Source organism: Gossypium arboreum, chromosome 9, assembly GCF_025698485.1.
Source record: "Gossypium arboreum isolate Shixiya-1 chromosome 9, ASM2569848v2, whole genome shotgun sequence".
NCBI lineage: Eukaryota > Viridiplantae > Streptophyta > Magnoliopsida > Malvales > Malvaceae > Gossypium > Gossypium arboreum.
Window position 1 is genome coordinate 85,548,327 of NC_069078.1, and position 26,257 is coordinate 85,574,583.

Sequence of the window (26,257 nt, forward strand, 5' to 3'; positions counted from 1 at the left end):
AAATTTATATTTTCATTTTAATTACTCAATTTTAAATTACTTTCATTTTGATCACTTAAAAATATTTTTTAAGTATTGATTGAGGTAAAAAAAGATTATAGTAATAAAGCGGTACAAACTAAAATAATACACAATTTTTTTACCCAAATTGAAAACAACCTAAAAGTTGGATGACCAGAATGAAAATACAAACATGATGCAGCACATATAATTAACCATTGTTAAGAGATTTAATTTTTGGGTGGCTAAAACAAAAACACCCTAAATTTTGAGGGAAAAAATTGAAAAGAATTCATTTTGATAATCAAAATATTAAACATGATCATAACAAGAAAAAGATATTTCATATCATCATATATTTTTGTATCCTATTTTAATGATTTTTTTTCCAGTCGTAATCATATCATATAATCACGACGTATAAATATTCAAACCAAAAGAAGTAGCTAACAAACTATTGTAAGCAAGCTAATAGGACGTCCTATGAAAAGTTGAATATATATGATGGGAACCAAAATCAAGAAGCTAATGTTTGTTTCATTTCACCCGCTAGACATGGTCAAGCAACTTGGCCAACATCGTTGTTGCAGCTGAGCCTCTTGCTTCATGGGGTTTTGGACATGCATCACCCAAGCTCGATGACTCGAAGTTCGTCCCTTTTACAGTTACCTTGGCTTGATATCCACCTTCAAAATAATTCGAAAGGGTAATGTTAGTTTTTGCACTATTTTCTTGTTTCTACGATACCCAAGTACGAGTAACTTAGTTCTAGACAACATGTTACAGTCACAGAACAATCATCCCTCGAAAGCCTCATCATTTCGGGTTAAGGGACAAGCTTATCATTTATACTGTATTAAATTATATACCAATTCCGACTGCATGTTGAAGTTAAAAGAGTTTACCATCTGATGGGAAGACTTGGTAAGTTGGCAATACCCAGTTCTTGTCTTTGCATATACCATCCAGCTCCTGCCCAAGGAGAAAAATATTGATCATTATATGCTTTTTTTTTTTTTATTCATGACAACGCAATCTAGCCGGTTATAGATATTGTGAAACTTGTTCGGAGTGGTATTTATATAACATGAGAATTCAGTGGGAATTTTTAGGTCAAGTTAGCTAAATAATCCGCGCATGTATGATACACTAAACAATGGTAAAGCCTGTAAGTTCCAATTACGACTAATGGCCTCAGCTGCCACTTTATGGGGGCTTTTGGAGCATACGAGAACTGGTCAATACAAAAAGACCACATGATATATTACCACATTTTAATTTTCTGATTTCCGATAATGATTGTCTTTACATCTTACCCCAGAGATAATTGTAGTTTTAGCTTCTTATGGATCTATCATAAAGATCACATCCAAATTTTGGTTCTTATACCCATATCCAACATACCAGGCTCCGAATTCATAGATGAAAAGAAAAGTTAGGACATTTGATTAAACTTGCCTGACATGGGTTTTGCTTGCTGCAAGCTTCCTCTGAGGATCTGCTTCGTTTTTTGCACTGGGCCCAACACGGGTCTTCGTAATCTTTGGAAGCCCTCTCTTCGCCAGTACTTTCTGGACATGCATCATTACAACCTTCTATGACCAAATCTAATTTTAATTCCAAATCATCTTCACCACCTATACAAAGTTGGAAAACATATTACCAAATCAGCTTCGAGTTAATTAAATTTACATCCAAATCTAAAAGTAATGACAATTTGGAAAGAAGAGCTAAGAAATCCAATGACTAAATATTAATCCAACTACAACCGTAGGAAAAAGTAGAGACTAGGATCTATGGATCTAAAACCAGTACTGCTCTAAACGAATATGATATCTAACATTGCGAATTAGTCAAAAAAGGGCAATGCTTTCATGTATAAATCCACTCTCACTATAGAGAAAAACAAGGTAATCGCATTTACCAAAAATCACCTAATAATATCTTGACCTTCTTTCATATATATAAACTTGAACCAGTGTAAGACATTAAGTTTGTAAAGATACCATTCAAGATTGTTTGCATTTTTTTATCACATTGAGCAATCTCATCTCCAATATTGCGAAGCTGAAGAACCTGCAGATACAAACCGAAATACCAAAGAGAATATATAATCAAGTAATCCATCAACAAAAAGTTATGACAGAAAGGAGCACAAATCACTTCAAAATGGGACTTTTAAAGGATGGATTATAATGTTGTGAATTTATATGGTCTACAGCTGCATGCTAGTAAAATATTTGTGCATCAAATATTTGAAGGTGGCATGGCATGCATCATTTGAACAAAAGAAAATCATACCAGTTTATCCCTTTTATTAAGTAGAACTCTCAGAGCAGTTTTCGACAAGACATGATCCTTTGAGGCAATGGCATTGTGTAGTTTGGCTGAACATTTGGAGTTGGATTCACATATAACCGGAGCATGATTACCCATAAGTATCCCAGCCTGACCAGGCGTTCTAGTGATAACATTTTGATTCTTGTGCTGATTAAGGTTTCGAACTGCCGAGTTAGCCACCTCAAACTGCATCGAAAAAACATAGGATATGTAGACAAAAGAACATAAAGCTTAAAAGGTTAAATATAGTAATCTGATTAACAATTTTCAATGGTTAACTCGGCATGACTAGGCATGGAAAATTCCCAGAACTTGACAGTACTAACGAAATATTCCTAGTAAGTATGCAGACTGTGTGAAGAAATACGGCATCTACTAGTTCCTTAAAGAGCTCGAATCTAATTAGCATTTTTCAACTTTTAACAAGATCAAAAGCAGTAATCAGGACACACCTTAGCAACATCAGTCGTGCCATTTAAATCATGCTCTGCCTGAGAAGTAATCTTCTTTAGCAGAGAATCATGTTGGACTCTCTCAGCTACATTTTTTGAAGTAGACATTTTTTCATTGTGAACCACAGAAGGGTTGTCCATATCCATATTCCAAGGCCCATCAATGGCATCCATGAAGTCATTTGTAAAATGATCATTCTTCTTATTCTGCTTCTCTGATTCAGCATCGCTGCTGTTTCTGGAAGCCTCTACTCGACCACCATCAAACAGATTTTTATTCCTGTTATTTTGAACTTCGGGCTCAGAAGGTTCTTCGGTCATTTCAAAGCCATTGACATTTACAACTTCCTGTACATACTCCTGTTCTTCGAAACTGATAGGAAAGACATCCCTGCAACACAATTTGCATAGAGATGATTAACCAAAAGAAAAATGCATGCGTGCATACACATACAAATTACATCTTTTGGGCCTATGCAGGTGAAAGTAATTTAGCCTACATAAGATAAGTATTACGAACCTCGAGAACCATTGAGAAATGATCGATGCATAAGGAAGCAGGTGGAAGTATTCAACAACAGGAGAGTGCATCCATCTGGAGGAAACCTTTTGCAATAATGGTCCTCGTAAGCTAATAATACAAGAAGCTTCATCAGCAATTTAGAATGAATTTTTTTAACGAAAAACGAAAAATACACAACAACAACAAAAAAAAAAAAAGAGTTCGGGCACTCCCTCTCTGGTGGGTGACAAGAGTATTTCTTAACCAGAAAACATACATCATCTTACAAGCATTGACTAGAACCAAACCTGTCAAATACGTCCTTAATAGGAATCCAACGAGCTTTTGCTGCTCGAACGCACTGCATGATATAAAAGCGAGTGGCGGTCTTGTCTTTACTCAAAGAACGTACAAGATGGCTTTCAATAATGTTAAGATCGCTTTGACTGATCACTGCCCAATTTAGCACAAACATTAGCATTTATATATGCTACACACACTGGAAACACATTCAAAGAGAAATAATTCTCTCTTAATACATTTCCTCTATGTTACTTAAACTCGACTGTGAGTGTTGGATACAACTCCGTTAAATTTTTTTCAAAGTTTTTCCATATATTTGGAGGGTCCTTTGAGGGTCATAACCCTATACCATTTCCAAAATATAGGTTGCTCACGGTTCTATAAATTTTTCCCAACAAACTAGACTGCTCGGTCAAACAAGCAGAACACAAGAGAATCCTAATTTTTCAAGGCTTCGATAAATGCAACCACTCAGAATTCAAAATTTTAATATTAGTCACAATAAAAGGCTAACAGCACCATCTTTACACTAACTACCTGAAAATGCAAATTTAAATATTTATTCAACATTAACATAAAATGGTAGTGGCTTACCATTCTTTGTTGCTTCTTTAACAGCTGCGAAAGCAATTTGCTGGAAACGACATTCATTAGCATCCAATTCATCTCGTGCACGTTTATTGGGGACTTTTTTTCTTTTACTCATATATTTGGACTCAATAGAACAATCTGGACTGCAACAGGATTCGTTCACATCTTTTTCAATCAATGAATGTACGCCCCTAGTGATGCTACCATCCAGCAAGATGCAATTCTCTTTTGACAGGTCAGTCAAAAGAATGGAAACTTTTGAAACTGGCAACCCTTTGGCGCTTAAAGCATCTAAACTTCTGGATGTAACACATGCATCCTGGATGGCTTTCTCAAGGAGTGAAAACTGACTTTCAACTTCACTCAACTCAGTATCATCAGTCCTTACCATGAGCTTCATATGTGACTTCAAATTTGGCTTCAAAACTAAAGCCCACTTGCAAAAATTCTCAAAATCTAGATACCTTAAGTCCGGATGTCTTTTCCTTAGGAAATAGTTGTATAGTAACACAACAGCATGTACCTAAAGGAGAATTTTGAAAGGAAAAGAAGAAATATAAGAATGGATTAAATGACCACACATTTATGCATCTATTGAAGAAAGTGGGTACATGACATCAACTCCCAACCAAACTTTTTATATTATCTTCTAGTCATTTCTAGACAGTCCTATCTCATTCCGAACAAAACATTACCATCAAATTCTTTTATATGTAACAAAAGCACTAAAAGTTTGTAATCCGGGAAAAAGGTAGTCTCATTTCAATATAAATGCAATTACAACTCCAAAATTTGCCTTATTGAAAGAACATATAATCCTCCTTTACCGTTAGATAAAGCAATTCAACTTGTTAAAAGAACACAAGTCCCCTGACACAAAGAGAAAGTAACAGATCACAGGTGAGAATGAAAATCGGAAAGTAATTCTATGTGAAGTAAAGAAAGGGACCTGTTTGGCTACTAATTCCTGAGTAGCTAGCGATGGAGTTTCCCGAACTGAATATTTAGAAGGTAGCAAAGGATCAACCAAGTGCTCCAAAAATGCTTGAACAGCATCCTCAGTTGGACAAACACTTGAGATGGCCATGATTGCCTGAGCCTATGCACTACTCTCCTTCAATTACTATATGTATACAGCAGCAAACAAATTATGGAAGTGGAAGTGAACATGTTAGTCTCTTTAAGAAGTTTACGTATCAAATTAAACCTATTGAATTAGGCATTTAATAACTGTTACAAGCAAACACAAATCGAGAGCTTATGCCAAGATGCATATACTTATTCTATTGAAACAAATCTTATGGTTTCAAAGTCAAACAACAGATCTGTTAATATTGGAAATAATGGTTCCAGAACAGGAATATATAGTATGAAAAATACATAAACAAGACACAAACATGATTGTATAAAATCTATATAAAACAAATAATTAGAACATCAAAATTTATATAAATAAAGATACACCAATTGCCAAGTCTATGAAACAAGCACATACATTAAACAAGAAAATCTACTTAATAATCCAAATGTACAAACTGTAACCCTATTCAATAAAGCAAATTATGGAAATTCAATAAAAACAAAAGAAAACCCAAGTTTAGATTGTTGCATCAGAACTTGAAAAACTAATTATCGTGAAGTAATTTCCTTTTCAACACACGTTCAAATAATCTAACCCCCAACGGAAAAAAAGAAAATCATAATTGAGAATCCCATTATAGCCAAACAAAAAAGTTGGAACTTTTTCAAACAAAACTCAAACTTTATAACAAGGTAGATGCTTTTTTGTTCAGTTTTCACAGAAACTTATACAGTTTAGCAACCAAAAGGAAAATCTGATCAAAATTTACTAGAAACACACACAAAAAAAACTCACGGAAAATACTGATTAAAATCTCTACAAAAGAAACGACAATGTAGAACTCAAAAAAAAAAAAAAGGAAAGTACTGGTAAAAAACAAAGAGGAAAATGAGAATTTACCCTACTTTAAAAATAAAAAACGCGAACAGATTTTAGGGTTTTTTGTGATTTGCCTTGTTTATATAGAAAATCATCAGGAGGTTTTAGAGAGGATCACTCAAGTACCACTGTTTTCCGCATGTGAGAATCCTTGGTAAACAATGAATGCGTTTCTTTCCTTTTCAATTAACGGAATATTTATTATATTATTTATTCACCTGCTGTGACGTCGTTTAAGCGGTCCAATTTCCAAAAGGGCGCCAATACTAGAGGGGTTGAGGGACGGGCCTGGTTGGGCCGGTTCGTGGCCTGAAATTTTAAGAAAAATGCTTGTTCAGATCAGAATCGGTCTAACTGAGTCGATTTGATAACTAATTTTCTTTAAAAATAAAGTGTTATAAATAAATTTAAATTAAATAAAAATCTTTTTGAGCTTGATTGATCTAATTTTAAGAATGGATTTAATGAAAATTATAGATAAACTCTTTTAGAAATAAAATACAATTTTAGAAAAAAAAACTGGATTAAGTATGAATATCCGAGTAAACGTGCAAATCAACCTATTTAAATATATTATTTAAAATCAAATTTAAAATGATAAATTAAAATATATATATTGTGTAAGTATGTAATAAATTTATTATTTAGAAATGAAAAACTAAGAAAATAGTAATTTATTTTTTTTGGCTAAGCAAAATGAAAATAAATAATAAATTGATTTATAAGATGGTATATACCAACATATTTAAATACATGTTTTAAAAATAAAATAATTAATAAATTTATTTTTAGTAAAATATTGAATTTATGTTATAATTTGATGAAAATTTATGAAAATTTGATGAATGCACGAAAGAAGTGTGAAAGCATGATAATGAAAAGAAAGTACTAGGAAAAGTATTGGGTAATGAATACATTATGTGTGAACTTATATATGTTGATTTTATAAACCTCTATTAAATGGTTTTGGATAGAGCTCAAGTATTATTAACATATCATAGGATTCATTATATGGAGATATCTTAATATTGGTAACGATTATTTTGGTTATACATCGATAAGTGCTAAGCATGTATTACTTCAGTTACATATTTATGATCCATGGGTGGAGATGTACATTTACATGCTATTTATGACCCATAGGTGGACATGTACATTTACATGCTTGCGTCGGTAGTATGTTATTTCGATTATACACCGATGAGTACTAAATATGTATTATTTTAATTATGTACCAATAATCAAAGAGTGTATTTATAAGTGCATTGGTGGTTTAATCCACATTTTGGTATTGAGTTTGTGTTCGGTTAATAGGGGCCAAAACATAAATACTACAAGGTTAATGATATAAGTTGAAATGTGAATTCAAATACTTGAATAGCTTATGTTTGACTTGATCATTGAATGTTATCCCTAGGGGTCGATGATGCTATGAAACTAATTAAAATATTCGATTATGGAAATGAGATGTGAATATTGATATGAAAATGAGAATGAGATAGAAATGACGCTAAGATTTGAATCTAAGTGTGATACTAGATATGTTAATGTAAAGCCTTAGAGGCGTATTAATTTATTCATATACAGGATTTAAACCGAATGATAAATCATATGAAAGCTCTAATGAAATAGATCATAAGACAATATAAAATAATATAAGGATGTGTTATTCCAATAGGGTCGGAAGTGTGTAAATTATTGTACTAAAAAATCACACAAAGTTCAATTCCCAGGGAAGAGAGGTGGATCACATGGATCTCTTAAATACCAAGCCTTTCCTTAGTCAGAATATCCCTTCTATAGTAATTTAATAACACAATTAAATAATACTATTATACCCTCAAATATTGAAAGAAAAATAGGACAAGAAAGAACACAAGAGTTTTAACGAGGTTCGGTAAATTATACCTACGTCCTCGGGCACTAACACCGATGATAACTTTATTATCTCCAAAATATTACAAACAAATAGAATTCCTTAAGAATTCTCAAATGGGAGAAGAGAGAAAACTAAGAGAGAAAGATTGGTTGGGATGGTTGAAATGAGAAATGGTTAGGCCTATTTATAGTTAAGGTTCAGGGACTAACTTGCAAATGGCCTAAAAAATTAGGGACCAAAATTGCAATTATCCCATTCAACTTTAAACTCAACTTGCCAACCACTTTTTACTTTCTTCTTTCGGTGCCAATTGCACCTCCCACCATTTTTGACTTTTCAACAATATCCACCTTGAAGATTTGATTAGGATAATCACATCTTCACACACTTCCTTCAACTCCCCAAATTCGATAAAGCTATCTTTTGTAGTGCCTCCAAATGCGCTCTCGAGCGCCATACACCTGAAGGTGCTCAAATTCTTAGGATGTTAATTAAGTTCAAACAATGATTAAACTTGATTGTTGTTACCACCTTGGTCATCATATCTGCGGAATTATCTGCATTGTGGAATCTTCAAGTAGAATTTTTCCTTTTTCAAAGACTTCCGCACAAAGTAATATCTTACGTCGATATGCTTGGTTCTTGAATGATAGACTTGATTTTTCGCTAAATGAATAGCGCTCTGACTGTCACAATATAGACTAATGTGACTTTGAACAACTCCCAAGTCTTTCAACAATCCATTAAGCCAAATAGCCTCCTTAATGACTTCTCAGAATCGCCATATATTCGCCTCAGTAGTAGACACACCATCAGAGACGTAAGGTAGACTTCCAACTCATGGGCTTTAGCAAGAGTAAACAGATACCCGTAGTTGAACGACGTTTATCTAAATCACCAGCAAAGTCAGAATCAACATATCCAACTACAAACTGACCAAGTGTTTCATCCTTCTCAAAAACTAAACCAATGTCTATGGTTTTTCAAAGATACCGTAGAATCCATTTCACAGCTTGCCAATGTCCTTTTCCAGGATCATGTATATACCTGCTCACAACTCCAACAGCTTGTGGAATGTCAGGCCGTGTACACACCATCTCATTCATCAAACTCCCAACTGCATTAACATATGAGACTTTTGCCATATATTCTTTTTCTTCTTCAGTTTTCGGAGATAATTGAGCACTAAGTTTCAAATGAGAAGCACGTGGAGTACTTACATGTTTTGTGTTCATTTACACCAAAACATTGTAATACCTTTTTCAGATATTGCTTCTGATTCAAACAAAGCTTGCCTCTCTGTCTATCTCTACTTATCTCCATACCAAGAATCTTCTTGGCCTCACTTAGATCTTTCATCTCGAACTCTTGATTCAACTGAGCCTTCAGCTTATCTATCTCATTTTGGCTCTTCGAAGCGATTAACATATCATCAACATACAAGAGTAGATAAATGAAAGATCCGTCATGCAGCTTCTGCAAATACACACAATTGTCATATTTGCTTCTTGTGTACTTCTGCCTTCTCATAAAGCTATCAAATCGCTTGTGCCACTGCCTCGGGGATTGCTTCAATCCATATAGCGATTTGTTCAAATTATAAACCCAATTTCTACCACCAAAGATCTGTATCCTTAGGGTTGAGTCATATAGATCTCCTATTCTAACTCACCATGCAAGAAAGCCGTCTTAACATCAAGTTGAGCTAGCTCCAAATTCAACTGTGCTACCAAGGCCAACAAAATTCTAATGGAGGAATGCTTCACAACAAAGGAAAATACATCATTGTAGTCAATTCCTCCTTCGAAAGTAGCCTTTAGCTACCAATCTTGCCTTGTAGCGAACATCTTTCTTGCTAGGAGATCCATCTTTCTTTGAGAATACCCACTTGCATCCGATTGCCTTTTACCTTTCGGTAATTGCGCCAACCGCCAAGTATTGTTCTTCGGAGACCGCATTTCTTCATCCATGGCGCTTTTCCATTTGTCACTTTCTAAGCTTTGGATTGCTTCTTGATAAGTGACAGAATATCATCATCAACAACGGAAGGCGTGAGGCCATCATATCAAGAATCGAGCAAGTCTACGAATTTCTCCGTGGCCTTGCAACGCAATCGGTTCGGTGTACTTAACGGTTCTTGGGTCGAACCTCTTCAACCTCTAATTCTCCATTGTGGTGGAGAATTAGACTTATTAACTGGGCAAATCCCTATCTGCTCAAACTCCACCTATTTTGGAGTACACTCCACCTGCTGTGGAGTATCGCTCGTCTGAATATCTTCATCTGCTACCTTTTTCAATGTGATAGATTCATCAAAGGTAACATCTCTGCTACAGATCATTTTCTTTGTGCTTAAGTGTAACAGCCCGATTTTGGGCCTAATCGGAACAGTGGTTTCGGGACCACTATTCCGAGGCCAGAGAAAATTATTTTAGTATTATTTTATGAGTTATAATATGATTTTATAAGTGCATGTTAATTTTGGTATATTAATTTTAGCGATTTCTAGTCCAATTTCGAAAAAGGACTAAATCGCGTAAAAAGTAAAAGTTGTGTTTTAATACCTAAAGGTGTTAAATTGCCTTGTATCTTAAATTGGGGGTCTTTAAAGTGAAATTAGGCCATTGAAAGTGTGATGGCCGGCCATGGGAGAAAAAATAGTTGAAAAGTCAAAATTAGACAAAATAGTTTTATTATTAACAAATAAAAAAAAAAGAAAAAGAAAAAGCTATCATTTTTCTCTTCCCCTTCACCGAAATATGCAGCAAAGAAAGGGTTTTGAAGCTGGAAAATTTCAGCAACATATATCTCTTGCTTGTAAGTGATTTTAATGTCTTTGCTTGATTATTTTTGTATTTTTGGAACCCCTAAAGCATAAGCTTTCATAAGAGGGGATTATTTTGCAAAATGATGAAGAGTCTAGGGTTTTACCATGAGAGTAAATGTGTTGTTTGCTGTGTTTTTATGGAAGATTATGAGTCCTAGTTGTCTAATAAACAACTTTTGTGAAAGAAATTGCATGAAAATACCTTAAAAAGGGGTAAATTGCTAAGTTGTAAAATGAGTTGTAAATGTGTAAAATAGTTGAAATTATGAGTTGCTATAGTTATGAAAATGGTTCATCTAGACTCAAGGAGTAAATAAATGTGATAAAAATTAATTTACGAGCATTGGGGCAAAAGTGAAAATATGCAAAAGTTTAGGGGTCAAAATGAAAATCTGTAAAAATATGATTTTTAGACCCATATGAATATTGTGACTGATTGGTAGGCTAAATGTGATGTTATAGATGATGAAAATTGAGATTTGGACCTAGAACGGAAAGAAATCGATATATGGACGAGTATGTCTTTTCACCTTTGTGGTATCAAGGTAAGTTCATGTGTAAATAATGTAGCATAATTGTTATTTTTAAGTTATTGATATTAAATATATGATATGCTGATTTTTATCATGAAATATATGCTTTGTGGTTATTTTCGAATAAAATGCAAGTTATGTGTATTATCTGTTAAATATAAAGTGCTACCGAGTATTGGTTTCGGTATTTCACGGAAGATGGCAAGGATATGTGTTCGAGGAAAATCCCGTTTGAACCTTAGGAATAGATTAAGATACAAGTGACATGTCACTAGGATGGTTGAGCATCCAAACTCGTTGAGTTGAGTCCAAGTTCACTTATGGATGCGAATGTTCGAACTCGTTGAGTTGAGTCTGAGTTCGTGAGATGTAACTAGGCATCCGAGCTCGTTGAGTTGAGTCCGAGTTCACTTATGGATGCGAACGCCCGAGCTCGTTGAGTTGAGTCCGGGTTCACTTATGGGCGGGTTACATGGTAGCTTGGCTGCATATGTGGCACTTATGTGCAAACTTTCCATGTATCCGAATTATATTCCGATGTGTTTAACGGGTAAAATTCTACTCAAATGAAGGAATACTCGAGATGAAAGGGACGTATTGGTAAATGTTGTGAAATGGGTACTTTGAACAGGTATGTACTTAACCCTCGGGTTGAAAACTCGACATAACAACAATATGGTAAGATGGTAAATGAAAATGTGATATGAATGTCTCGGTGATGATTATACAAACGATGTTGTATTAATTTTGTGAACAATGATCATGAATGAGTAATTTAGCCTTGACAGATTTGAGTTACTGCAGTAGTGTAACTTTGAAAATACACTAAAAATAGTGGAAAATGAGTTAGAGGCAGAATAAAATATGGGATTAAAGCTTAATGAGTCTATTTTCACATGAAAGAAACAAGGGAAGAAAAAGAATTCCATATTGTGTGATATTTGAATTCTTGTGAAATAGGGTCTGAATGAATTCGAGATCCCCTGTTCTGACTTTAGAAATTCACTAAAAATTGTAAAAAAATTATTAAGAGTCATACCTTACATGCATGGATTCCTTATTGAGTCTATTTTTAGGGGAAATAAACGGAATGGTCGTTGGAATTTTTTACAGGGAGAAATTTGGTTTGTAGTGCACAGGGGTCAGAGTGGTCATACCCTGAAACAGGGGAGACTTTAACTAATAAACTGTACTATTTGGCTTAACCAAAAATTCTAGAAATTTTATGGAAGAAAGGAAAATAAGTCTAGTTTCAGGGAAAATTAACGGAACTTCATTCATAGTTTCGTAGCTCTAGATATAAATAATTTAGTGACTGTTGCTCAAGAAGACAGCTTGTAGTGAACTTGAGAATATGTTGTAAACATTGATAAAACAAGTTAATGAGTTGCTTATTGTTTTCATATGAACTTACTAAGCGAAAGCTTACCCCCCTTCTTTCCCATGTTTTTTAGAGTTTCCAAGTTAGCTCGGGTTGGAGGCCTTCAGAGATATTATCACCCTATCGAGTTAACGTTATTGGAGTAAGTAAACTCAAGTGATTCGAGTCTATGGCATGTATAGGGTTTTAATGTGAGTATGTAATATTATGATTTAGCCAAAGGCATTGACTTGTTATTAAGGTAGTATTAGTTATGTAAATTGGCCTATGTCGGCTAATATCGTTATGGGCCCATATGATTATTCTTATGCATTTATGTTATTATTTCTTGTGATGTGGCTTACAACATGTATGCCTAGAGATTGAATTGAGATTCATTGATGAGCTAGTAACTAATGCAGGATTAAGTGATTGGTAAATAGTTAATAATGCTTCATGAATGGTTTGTGATGTAATGATAGTTATGTCTAGTATGTGGTAATGATATAGGCAAATTCTATAATATTTATTGCATAAGAAAATAACTTGAGCATAACATGTTTGTAGATGTTTAAGAGCTCATTTATGTCACGTTGTATGTTATTGGATAAGTATGTATCTATGCATATGGTGTGAGAGTGATAAAAGGCTTAATAATTAGCCTATTTCTGGCCACACAGCCTGAGCACATGGGCGTGTGAAGCCTTAGCGCAAGAGATTTTTTTAAGTTTTTCATGAGTTCTCGATTGGATCCCGAACCGCTCCAGATGTATGTTTTGGGCCTCGTAAGCCCGTATATGGGACAGATTGTATGTGAAAAGAAAAGTTTTTAACTATTTGAGATTTCATGGCCCTGTTTAGTATGAAAGTGTTAGTAAAAGTCAGGTAGCACCTCGAACCCCGTCCTGGCTTCAGATGCGGGCGAGGGGTGTTACATTAAGCACCAAAGACGAAATCCCTTCACTCCAGAAGTGATTCCCATAAAGAGAGCATTCTTTGCCCTCGGATCTAACTTTGACTCCTTCACATGGTAATATGCAGTGGATCCAAACACATGTAAGGAATCATAATCTATAGCCGGTTTTCCAGACCATACCTCTATAAGAGTTTTTCTTTCTAATGCAGATGATGGCAAACGATTAACAAGATGGCCAGCGTATGTTACAGCCTCAGCCCAAAATTGCTTGCCCAACCCAGCATTGGACAACATACATCGAACTTTCTCCAGCAATATTCGATTCATACGCTTTGCCACTCCATTCTGCTGTGGTGTATCCCTAACTGTGATGTAACGGCCTAATTTTCAGTGGTTTCGGAAATGGTGATTTGAGATCACTAAATTCGACAAATAAGATTGAACAAGATAGTAATTTAATATTTATGAGTCAAGTAAGAATTTAGAAGAATTTGTGAAATGGTGAAATTAGTGAATTAAAAGAATTTATTAGGTCAAACGGGTCAAAAATGAGGTATCGAGACCTCAAAGTTGAAAATCAAGCTATAAATATTTTTATAAATATTTATGGAGTGTCATTGAGTTAGTATTAAAGTTTCGTTAGAAAATTTTAACGTTTGGATGGCTAATTAATTAAAAAGGACTAAATTGAAAATAGCACAAAATTTGTTAAATTGTGAGTAAATAGCTTAAGTATTTAAAAGATGGATTTAAAGAGCAATTAGACCCAAAGGTTAATGGCTGGACGGTTTGGGTATGAAATAAGCAAGAAAACAATGTGAACAAGGGCAAAATTGGAAATAGATAAAAGTTAATAGTTAAATAATGATGTAATTGAAAAATCTAGACATTTCTTCATATTTTCTCAGCCAAAACGCCATAGAAGGTCTGGAGAAAGCTGGTTTTTCATATTTTTACATCATGTGAGTTTAATTCTTGCTTTTTCTTGATAATTTTATGTTTTTATGACTTTTACAATTAGGTCCACTTGTAGAATTCATTAGTTTTTGATTTTATGGGTGAAATTGGAAGTTACCCTGGATGGATAAGGAATTTTATGATGAATTATTATGAAATTTAAGTTCTAATTCCATATTAAGGTGGTTTTATTAAGTGATTTTGATAGGAAATGATATTTAGGACCTAATTGTGAAAAAGTTGTGAATTGAAGGTTGCTGTTGAAATTCAGAATATAAAAGGTTTTGAAATAGTTTATAATGATAAAATAAAGTGTTAATTGAGAAAAATTAGTTCAATTGATGGGTGAATTGAGCAGGGACTAAATTGTGAAAACTGTAAAATTTGGGGTAAAAGTGCAATTTCGAAATTTGAACAGCATAAATTGTGAAGTGAAATAGAAATCAAATAAATGCTAATGAGTAGAAATATTTTATATTATAGATCAAGAATCCAAAGAAGAACGAGGAAAAGAAAAAGTTGCGGAATAGTCCCTAAATTTCAATATCTTCTACAAATTAGCCGGGTAAGTTCATATGGTTGTATTTAGATGTTTATTTGTGAATGATTGAAGTTTATAATGTGTTATTATATACGAATTTGTTGTGGGATTGTGTAGATTTTGTTAATGAAAGAATAAATGTGGAAATGCAAATTAGGAAAAACGCAGGATTGAGTACGTTCGTATCGTGACGTGTGGTGAATTGACGGATAAGACCATGGTTGTTCCATGGCAAAGTGTGAAATGTAGGTATGGTATCATCCATACTGAGTTGTGAAATGTAGGTATGGTACTATCCATACTGAGCTGTGAAATGTAGGTATGGTATTATCAAATCCATACTGAGTTAAGAAATGTAGGTATGGCATTTCCCATACCGAGTTGAAAAATGTAGGTATGGTATTTCAATGAGGAAAACCATACTGAGTGGTGAATCGTGGCATTGAGCAACGACGTACTCAATTTCGTAAGCCGTTTCCTAATTTGATTATAAGAAGTAAAAGAGAAGTGATCCAAATAAAAGAGATTGAGTAGTTGTTACTGTTGAGCTCAACTATGTGAATTATTATAACAATGGTTGTGAATCGCAGGAAACTTTAGTAAATGTTTTGGTATTGTTTGGAAATATTATGTTTGGTAAGCATTACTTTTAACCTATGAACTTACTAAGCTTCAGTAAGCTTACTTGTGTGTGTTTAATATTTTTATGTAGATTGACTTGAAGTGAAGTGGGTAGATCGGATCAACACGACAAAGCACACTATCCAGATCAATTCGGTAGCTTTTGTTTTATGTTTGAAGATTTATATGGCATGTATAGAGTTTGAATGAATTGAAGTAAAGATGTTATAAACTAGTTAACAATATTTGTACTAAAACAGTTTTTGGTAAGTAGCAGTAGTTTGACTTTGAAAAATCACTAAAAATAGTAGAAATAGAATTAAATAATGAATAAATTATGGAATCGAATCTTGATGAGTCTATTTTCATATGGAAGAAGCAAAACAGGTATATGAGCTATATTTTAAGAGATGTTTAAATTTTTGTGAAACAGGGCCAGAGCGATTTCTGGATCCTCTGTTCTGACTTTGGAAATTCACCATAAATTTTACAAAGATAATTAGAAGTCATACTTTATATGTACAGATTCCTTATTGAGTCTAGTTTTATTAGAGACAAACGGCATAGTCATTGAAACTCTGTACAGAGAGATATCTGATTCGTAATACACAAAGGTCAGAGCAGCCGAACCCTGAAACAGGGGAGACTTCAACTAATAAACTGTACTAATTGGCCCAACCAAAAATTCTAGAAAAAAATTAGTAAGTAGATATATGAGCCTAGATTCGGGGAAAATTTACGGATTTGGATTTCGAGTTTTGTAACTCGAGATATGATTTTTTTTGCATCTGTAACGCAGTTGGACAGCTTGTCTGGAAAGTGTGATATAAATTGTTGAATTTGTTTAAGTGCTCAAATAAGTTTAGTAATGCCTCGTACTCGACTCCGGCGACGGTCTCGGGTAAAGGGGGCGTTACATTTATTGGTATCAGAGCTTCGGTTTAGCCGATTCTCGGAATATGTATGATGTGAAAAGTGTCTAGAATTACATGCCATATAAATCTGTGATAGTGTGCTGTGTATGATCCGATCTAATCCTTGTTTTTATTATAGATTATCTTCGATTTGAAAAGATGTCAGATAGACCAGAACAAACTGAGCAAGAAGAAGTTAATAGCAGAGTACAGATCTCTGAACAAGGAACAAGTAGTGAAGCTCCGATTTCATTGATGCGAGAACAAGAACTCAAAAATATGATTTATGGATTCATGAATCAGTGGTATAATGAGAATGTGCGAGAAAGAAATCAGACTCCGCAACCTCCTCCCCCTATCTCAACATCTGTAGTACCCCCGGTTGCTCCTCCACCTCCTCCAAAACTGAATCTGGCAAACGTTCTCCATTTGAAAAGCTCAGAAAACATGGGGCTGAAGAATTTCGAGGGAGATCGGACGATGATCCGGTTAAAGCAGAGTATTGGTTAAAGAGTTTGGAGAGAGTTTTTAAACAGATGATGTGTTCTCCGGAGGACTATTTGGGATGTGTTTATTATTAAAAGAAGAAGCGTATAATTGGTGGGAAACCATTGAGGCAAGGGTACTGCAGATAAACTTACAGGAATTCTTCCAAAATGAATTTAAGAAGAAGTATGTGGGAAAGAGATATTTAGATAAGAAGAAGAGAATTTCTTGATCTCGACAAGGGAATAAAACAAAGGGTCGAATATGAAAGAGAATTTGTGTATCTCAAGAGATATGCTCGGGATGTTGTAAATCGACAGAGGAAGAAATGTGCATTAGATTTGAAGAAGGGCTTAATGATGAAATCGAATGATGATTGGAGGTACAGAGATTCGAGAATTTGTGATTCTGTCGATCGAGCTCAAAAGATGGAAGAAGTGTATAACAGAAAGATGCAAAGAGAAAGAAGAGGTAAAGAGGTATACAAAAGAAGTTTCTCTAGACCAACTTCGACTTTTCCGGCCAAAAAGTTCAAAGATGATTCTGGTCGACCTGTTATAATCCCGGAACGATTGAATAAAAGTAAAACGACTCAACAAGATGTCGGAGTAACTAAGAAACCAGCAGACTAGTGCTAGTAGTGTGCAAAATATTCGAGACTTAGATGTAAAAATTGTGGTAGATTTCATATTGGTGAGTGTTGGGGAAGAGCCGAGCTTGCTATAAATGTGGTGGAACTGATCATTTTATTCGGATTGTCCTCAATTATTAAAAGAAGATAGAGAACAAGGGAGAAGCAAGCAAATACTCCTCGAAAGGTAAACGTTCGGTCAAAGTAGTGTCTTTGGACTGTTCATTCGGAATGAGAGATACTGCACTCGATCGAGACAAGAGTACCTGACGTATATATGCTATCCGCAAGGGAAGAAGCTTCGCTCCGGATGTGATAGCTGGTAATTTCTATCTTTTGACGATTCTGTATGCTTTAATTGATCCCGGATCTACACATTCATATATTTGCACTACATTAGTGTCGAAAAGAAAATGATTGTTGAGTCCATCGACCTTGAATTGCAAGTCACTAATCCACTAGGGCAAAGTGTGTTGGTTAATTTAATATGTCGGAATTGTCCACCGAAAATACAAGGTGTGAATTCTCTCGATTTAATGTTGTTACCTTTCCGAGAATTTGATGTTATTCTTGGAATGGATTGGTTGATTGAACACGATGCCATAGTGAATTGTAGAGAAAAACGGATTGATTTAAAATGTCGGACAGGGGAAATAGTTTCAGCTGAGTTTGGGGATAAAAAGAATGATGTCAGAATTATTTCAGCCTTTACAGCTCGAAAATTGATTCGGAAAGGTAATGAAGCATTTTTAGCTTATATTCTTGATACTCGGGGTTCTGAATTGAAGATGGAACAATTGTCAGTTGTTAATGAGTTTACGGATGTGTTTCCTGAGGAATTACCTGGTTTACCCCCAGATCGTGAGGTTGAATTCACAATTGATGTAATTTCGGGTACAGCTCCAATATCAATAACACCGTATAGAATGGCACCAGCTGAGTTAAAAGAGTTGAAGACACAGTTGCAAGAGTTATTGGATAAAGGGTTCATCAGACCGAGTACATCACCTTGGGGCGAACCTGTCTTATTTGTGAAAAAGAAAGATGGTTCGTTGCGATTGTGTATTGATTACAGGCAGTTGAATAAGGTAACAATTAAAAATAAATATCCATTACCTCGTATCGATGATTTGTTTGATCAATTGAAAGGTGCTGCAGTTGTTCTCAAAAATAGACCTTAGATCCGGGTAATTATCACCAAGGTTAAAGAGTGTGATGTGCCAAAGATCGCTTTTCGAACTCGGTATGGTCACTACGAATTTTTGGTAATGCCTTTTGGTTTAACGAATGCCCTCGCTGCATTTATGGATTTAATGAATCGAATTTTTCAGTCTTATTTGGATAGATTTGTGGTGGTATTTATTGATGACATATTGGTCTATTCAAAGACAGAATCCGAACATGCACAAAGACTTGAGAATTGTACTACGACTTTGAGAGAAAAATAGTTATATGCGAAATTTAGTAAATGTGAGTTTTGGCTTCATGAGGTTGGATTTGGGTCATATTATATCACCAAGGAATTCGTGTGGATCCAAGTAAAGTTTCTAGGTGGTGAATTGGAAAACACCAAGAATGTAACGAAGTGCGAAGTTTTCGGGATTAGCAGGATACTATCGCCGCTTTGTAAAGAATTTTTCCATGATTGCTTCACCAATGACTCGTTTATTACGTAAGAATGTTGAGTTTATGTGGTCTCGATGAATGTCAATGAGCTTTGATCGATTAAAGAAAATGTTAATGAAGCTCCATCTTAACTCAACCGTAATCGTATACCGTATGTTGTGTATAGTGATGCATCTTTAAGTGGTTTGGGTTGTGTGTTAATGCAATGGAAAGGTGGTGGCTTATGCTTCACGGCAATTAAAACCACATGAAAAGAATTACCCTACACATGATCTTGAGTTAGCTGCAATTGTTTTTGCCTTAAAAATTTGGAGACACTATTTATATGGTGAGAAGTGTTATATGTATACGGATCACAAAAGTTTGAAATACTTAATGACTCGTAAGAAACCGAACTTAAGACAGAGACGGTGGTTAGAGTTGCTTTGAAAGACTATGATTTGGTTATTGACTATCATCCGTGGAAAGCTAATGTAGTTGTTGATGCACCGAGTCGAAAGTCATCCTTGTTTGCACTTCTGCAATGAATGCTCATTTGGCTCTTAATGAAGAAGGTGTTGTATTAGTAGAATTGAAGGTAAAACCAATGTTTCTTCAACAAATTCGAAGTCTGCAGAATGAAGATCCAAAATTGGTGCTGAAACGACAAATGGTTCGTGATAATTTAGATTCGAGTTCAAGATTGATGATGAAGGTATATTGCGCTATCATAATAGGATTTGTGTTCCAAATAATTCGATTTAAAGAATGATATTCTTTCAAAGCACATAATAGTATGTATTCTATTCATCCGGTAGTACAAAATGTATGGTGATCTCAAAAAGACATATTGGTGGCTGGTATGAAAAGAGAAATTTCGAATTTATTGCAAAATGTTTGATTTGCCGCAAGTTAAAGCAGAGCATCAAGTGCCAACGGGTTTATTACAACCCATTATGATTCCCGAATGGAAGTGGGAGCATATTTCAATGGATTTTGTGTCGATTGCTGTGACTCCAAGAAAGAAAGATTCGATATGGGTGATTGTTGATAGATTGACAAAGTCAAGACACTTTATTCCAAATGTAATGATTTTTCACTTAATAAGTTAGCGAATTGTATGTGTCGAGATTGTGAGACTACATGGAGTTCCAATATCTATCATTTCGCATCGGATCCGAGGTTTACTTCAAGATTTTGGAATAAATTGCAAGAAGCCTTAGGCACCAGATTGAATTTTAGTACAAGATTTCATCCTCAAACAGATGGACAATGAGCGAGTGATTCAAGTTTTAGAAGATATGTTAAGATGTTGTATACTCGAGTTTGGTGACAGTTGGGAAAGGTATTTACCGCTATTGAGTTTGCTTACAACAATAGCTATCGGTCTAGTATAAAAATGACACCATTTGAGGCTCTTTATGGTAGAAAATGCAAGACTCCATTGTGTTGGTCTGAATTGAGTGAATCAAAATAGTTGGGGTTGATTTGATTCGAGAAACCAAGAGAAAGTCCGGATTATTCGAGATAGTCTAAAAGTCGCTTCAGATCGTCGAAGTCATATGCGGATTTAAAACGAAGAGACATAGAATATACAGTGGGTGATCGAGTATTTTAAAAGTTTCACCATGGAAAAGGGTGTTACGATTTGGTAAAAAGGGAAAATTAAGTCCAGATTCATAGGGCCATATGAAATTGTGGAAAGGGTTGGTCCTGTGGCTTATCGTTTGGCTTTACCTCCTAACTTGAGAAGATTCATAATGTGTTTCATGTGTCTATGCTAAGGCATAGGTCGATCCTTCACACGTAATTCCCCATACCGAAATTGAGCTTCAACCAGATATGACTTATTCAGAAGAACCAGTGAAAATTTTGGCTCGTGAAGTTAAGGAATTGCGGAATAAAAGAGTACCATTGGTTAAAGTATTATGGCATCGACATGGTATGGAGGAGGCAACCTGGGAAACAGAGGAGTCAATGAGATCACAGATCCAAATCTATTTTCAGTAACAAATTTCGAGGACGAAATTTTTAAAGGGGGAGAGTTGTAACTACCTAATTTTCAAGTGGTTTCGAAATGGTGATTTGAGATCACTAAATTCGACAAATAAGATTGAACAAGATAGTAATTTAATATTTATGAGTCAAGTAAGAATTTAGAAGAATTTGTGAAATGGTGAAATTAGTGAATTAAAAGAATTTATTAGGTCAAACGGGTCAAAAATGAGGTATCGAGACCTCAAAGTTGAAAATCAAGCTATAAATATTTTTATAAATATTTATGGAGTGTCATTGAGTTAGTATTAAAGTTTCGTTAGAAAATTTTAACGTTTGGATGGCTAATTAATTAAAAAGGACTAAATTGAAAATAGCACAAAATTTGTTAAATTGTGAGTAAATAGCTTAAGTATTTAAAAGATGGATTTAAAGAGCAATTAGACCCAAAGGTTAATGGCTGGACGGTTTGGGTATGAAATAAGCAAGAAAACAATGTGAACAAGGGCAAAATTGGAAATAGATAAAAGTTAATAGTTAAATAATGATGTAATTGAAAAATCTAGACATTTCTTCATATTTTCTCAGCCAAAACGCCATAGAAGGTCTGGAGAAAGCTGGTTTTCATATTTTTACATCATGTGAGTTTAATTCTTGCTTTTTCTTGATAATTTTATGTTTTATGACTTTTACAATTAGGTCCACTTGTAGAATTCATTAGTTTTTGATTTTATGGGTGAAATTGGAAGTTACCCTGGATGGATAAGGGAATTTTATGATGAATTATTATGAAATTTAAGTTCTAATTCCATATTAAGGTGGTTTTATTAAGTGATTTTGATAGGAAATGATATTTAGGACCTAATTGTGAAAAAGTTGTGAATTGAAGGTTGCTGTTGAAATTCAGAATATAAAAGGTTTTGAAATAGTTTATAATGATAAAATAAAGTGTTAATTGAGAAAATTAGTTCAATTGATGGGTGAATTGAGTAGGGACTAAATTGTGAAAACTGTAAAATTTGGGGTAAAAGTGCAATTTCGAAATTTGAACAGCATAAATTGTGAAGTGAAATAGAAATCAAATAAATGCTAATGAGTAGAAATATTTTATATTATAGATCAAGAATCCAAAGAAGAACGAGGAAAAGAAAAAGTTGCGAATAGTCCCTAAATTTCAATATCTTCTACAAATTAGCCGGTAAGTTCATATGGTTGTATTTAGATGTTTATTTGTGAATGATTGAAGTTTATAATGTGTTATTATATACTAATTTGTTGTGGGATTGTGTAGATTTTGTTAATGAAAGAATAAATGTGGAAATGCAAATTAGGAAAACGCAGGATTGAGTACGTGCTCAGATCGTGACGTGTGGTGAATTGATTGGATAAGACCATGGTTGTTCCATGGCAAAGTGTGAAATGTAGGTATGGTATCATCCATACTTGAGTTGTGAAATGTAGGTATGGTACTATCCATACTGAGCTGTGAAATGTAGGTATGGTATTATCAAATCCATACTGAGTTAAGAAATGTAGGTATGGCATTTCCCATACCGAGTTGAAAAATGTAGGTATGTTATTTCAATGAGGAAAACCATACTGAGTGGTGAATCGTGGCATTGAGCAACGACGTACTCAATTTCGTAAGCCGCTTCCTAATTTGATTATAAGAAATAAAGAGAAGTGATCCAAATAAAAGAGATTGAGTAGTTATTATTGTTGAGCTCAACTATGTGAATTATTATAACAATGGTTGTGAATCGCAGGAAACTTTAGTAAATGTTTTGGTATTGTTTGGAAATATTATGTTTGGTAAGCATTACTTTTAACCTATGAACTTACTAAGCTTCAGTAAGCTTACTTGTGTGTGTTTAATATTTTTATGTAGATTGACTTGAAGTGAAGTGGGTAGATCGGATCAACACGTAAAAGCACACTATCCAGATCAATTCGGTAGCTTTTGTTTTATGTTTGAAGATTTATATGGCATGTATAGAGTTTGAATGAATTGAAGTAAAGATGTTATAAACTAGTTAACAATATTTGTACTAAAACAGTTTTTGGTAAGTAGCAGTAGTTTGACTTTGAAAAATCACTAAAAATAGTAGAAATAGAATTAAATAATGAATAAATTATGGAATCGAATCTTGATGAGTCTATTTTCATATGGAAGAAGCAAAACAGGTATATGAGCTATATTTTAAGAGATGTTTAAATTTTTGTGAAACAGGGCCAGAGTGATTTCTGGATCCCCTGTTCTGACTTTGGAAATTCACCATAAATTTTACAAAGATAATTAGAAGTCATACTTTATATGTACAGATTCCTTATTGAGTCTAGTTTTATTAGAGACAAACGGCATAGTCATTGAAACTCTGTACAGAGAGATATCTGATTCGTAATACACAAAGGTCAGAGCAGCCGAACCCTGAAACAGGGGAGACTTCAACTAATAAACTGTACTAATTGGCCCAACCAAAAATTCTAGAAAAAAATTAGTAAGTAGATATATGAGCCTAGATTCGGGGAAAATTTACGGATTTGGATTTCGAGTTTTGTAACTCGAGATATGATTTTTTTTGCATCTGTAACGCAGTTGGACAGCTTGTCTGGAAAGTGTGATATAAATTGTTGAATTTGTTTAAGTGCTCAAATAAGTTTAGTAATGCCTCGTACTCGACTCCGGCGACGGTCTCGGGTAAAGGGGGCGTTACATGTGAAGTGTCGAACAATATCATACTCTTGGCACACATCGAAGAACGGATCACTTCTATATTCCCTTCCATTGTCCATCCTAAGCCGCTTGATTTTCTTGCCAGTCTGGTTTTCGATCATAGTTTTCCATTTAAGAAAAACTCCAAGCACTTCATCCTTAGTTTTCATGGTATACACCCAAACTCTTCTGGAAAAGTCATCAACAAAAGTAACAAAGTAGTGTTTTCCTCCCAACGAAGGTGTTTTGGAAGACCCCCACACATCTGAGTGAACATATTCCAAAATACCTTTTGTATTATGGATAGCAGTGCCGAATTTCACTCTCTTTTGCTTTCCCAGAACACAATGCTCGCAAAATTTTAATTTGCAAGCCTTTGCACCTTTCAACAATCATTGCTTTGCCAGAATTTGCAAGGATTTTTCGCTGGCATGTCCCAACTTCATATGCCACAACTGCATTGAGTCTAATTCTTTGTTACCGGAAGTTGCAGCGATTGCTCCAATAACTGTACTACCTTGGTAGTAATACAAGTTATTTTTCCTGATGCCCTTCAATATCACAAGTGTGCCAGATGTCACTTTTAAAACCCCATCTCTCATAGTAACAACTGAACCATTGGATTCCAAGGCTCCCAATGAGATGAGATTTTTCTTCAAACTGGGCACGTACCGAACATCAGTCAGAACTCTGGTTGATCCATCTTGATTCTTTAATTGGATTGAACCTATCCCAACAGTTTTACAAGCATTGTCATTGCCCATATAAACAACTCGTCCATTTAGTTCTACTAAATCAGAGAACCACTCCCAATTAGGGGACATATGATAGGTACAACCCGAATCCAAAATCTACTCATCTGAATGGAACGACGATGATGATTCAACCAGTGATAGTTCAGAGTCACTAGTATCATGCTTTGCAACACAAGCATCTACAGCAGCTTTTCCCTTATTCTTCAGCTTTGGACAATTTTTCTTCTAGTGGCCTTTCTCATGACAAAAGGCACATTCATCTTTCCCTAGTCTGGACTTTGACTTTGATCTCCCCTTCTGAGTTTTCTTCCGAGTGTATGGACGACCTCGGACTACTAAAGCTTCAGATCTCGATTGAGTTTTTCATTTGTCCTTCTTTCTCTGCTTCATAATCGTATAAGGCCGCATGACTTCACTCGAGAGATATATCACTCCGCCATGAAGTAGAATAGTTTCTAGGAACTCAAACTCCTCAGGAAGTGACCCCAACAGCATCAAAGCCAAATCTTCATCTTTGAATGTCTCATCCATATTTAACAAATCAGTGACTAACTGATTAAATTTGGTGATGTGATCATTCATTGTGGTACTTGGGACGTAAGTGAAGTGAAACAGTCTTTTCTTCAAGTGGAGCTTATTTTGACTGTTTTTCTTCAAAAAATTTTCTTCAAGTGCCACCCACAACTTATTTGCAGAAGTCTCATTTGAAAAAGCATACCTCTGCTCTCGAGAAAGGCATGATCAAATTGTGCCACATGCCAACCGATTGATCGCCTTCCAATCTTTCTCCTGTACATCATCTGGTTTCTCTTCATCAATGGCAATGTCTAGACCCTACTGAAAAAGGGTATCTAGAACCTCACTTTGCCACATACCAAAATGGCCCGTGCCATCAAAGATCTCCACGGCCAATCTTGCATTTGTAATTGTCGGTCTTGTCCACATAGACGATGTTGAAGCTCCTAAACCGACCGTTTTCTCCATAATCTTTCAATATACCTAAGGAAATCTTTTCTGATGTGGAAGATCAGTTTAAACTGCAACCACAGAGCATACTACGATTAACCTTCGGCTCTGATACCACTTGTTATTCTAATAGGGTCGGAAGCGTGTAAATTATTGTACTAAAAAATCACACAAAGTTCAATTCCCAGGGAAGAGAGGTGGATCACATGGATCTCTTAAATACCAAGTCTTTCCTTAGTCAGAATATCCCTTCTATAGTAATTTAATAGTACAATTAAATACTACTATTATACCCTCAAATATTGAAAGAAAAATAGGACAAGAAAGAACACAAGAGTTTTAACGAGGTTCGATAAATTATACCTACATCCTCGGGCACTAACACCAGATGATAACTTTATTATCTCCAA

The 26,257-nt window shown here is 34.8% G+C and overlaps 1 protein-coding gene and 2 long non-coding RNA genes across 6 annotated transcripts; 2 read left to right on the top strand and 1 right to left on the bottom strand.

Annotated features, from left to right (window-relative positions):
* Positions 1 to 295: 295 nt before the first annotated feature.
* On the bottom strand, positions 296 to 6,356 carry LOC108454030 (uncharacterized). Of its 4 annotated transcripts, none has more exons than XM_017752325.2 (11): positions 6,275 to 6,356; positions 5,138 to 5,311; positions 4,192 to 4,711; positions 3,603 to 3,747; positions 3,313 to 3,423; positions 2,793 to 3,183; positions 2,302 to 2,526; positions 2,007 to 2,076; positions 1,459 to 1,637; positions 906 to 972; positions 296 to 686 (listed from the first exon to the last, which is right to left on the bottom strand). In XM_017752325.2, exons 2-11 carry the CDS (start codon positions 5,273 to 5,275, stop codon positions 550 to 552), a joined length of 1,983 nt encoding a protein of 660 aa, XP_017607814.1. In that variant the 5' UTR covers positions 5,276 to 5,311; positions 6,275 to 6,356; the 3' UTR covers positions 296 to 549. The 4 variants fall into 4 exon arrangements, with proteins under 4 accessions (XP_017607814.1, XP_017607812.1, XP_017607810.1 ...); XM_017752323.2 differs by having other exon boundaries at positions 6,223 to 6,332; XM_017752321.2 differs by having other exon boundaries at positions 6,175 to 6,326.
* Positions 6,357 to 10,483: 4,127 nt separating this feature from the next.
* Positions 10,484 to 13,197, top strand: LOC128280735 (uncharacterized). Its single transcript, XR_008270880.1, has 3 exons — positions 10,484 to 10,844; positions 11,317 to 11,399; positions 12,842 to 13,197. It is a non-coding gene; the product is annotated as an uncharacterized LOC128280735 (long non-coding RNA).
* A 1,346-nt stretch (positions 13,198 to 14,543) lies between these two features.
* Positions 14,544 to 16,131, top strand: LOC128280591 (uncharacterized). Its single transcript, XR_008270686.1, has 3 exons — positions 14,544 to 14,625; positions 15,104 to 15,185; positions 15,874 to 16,131. It is a non-coding gene; the product is annotated as an uncharacterized LOC128280591 (long non-coding RNA).
* Positions 16,132 to 26,257: the final 10,126 nt, after the last annotated feature.

Coding starts and splice junctions, on each gene's coding strand:
- LOC108454030 (XM_017752325.2), bottom strand. CDS start 5,275: ATGGCCATCTCAAGTGTTTGTCCAACTGAGGATGCTGTTCAAGCATTT. Junction 3,424..3,602: donor ATTAAGGACGTATTTGACAG/GTTTGGTTCTAG, acceptor TTGTATTATTAG/CTTACGAGGACCATTATTGC. Junction 2,077..2,301: donor TTAATAAAAGGGATAAACTG/GTATGATTTTCT, acceptor TTGTATCTGCAG/GTTCTTCAGCTTCGCAATAT.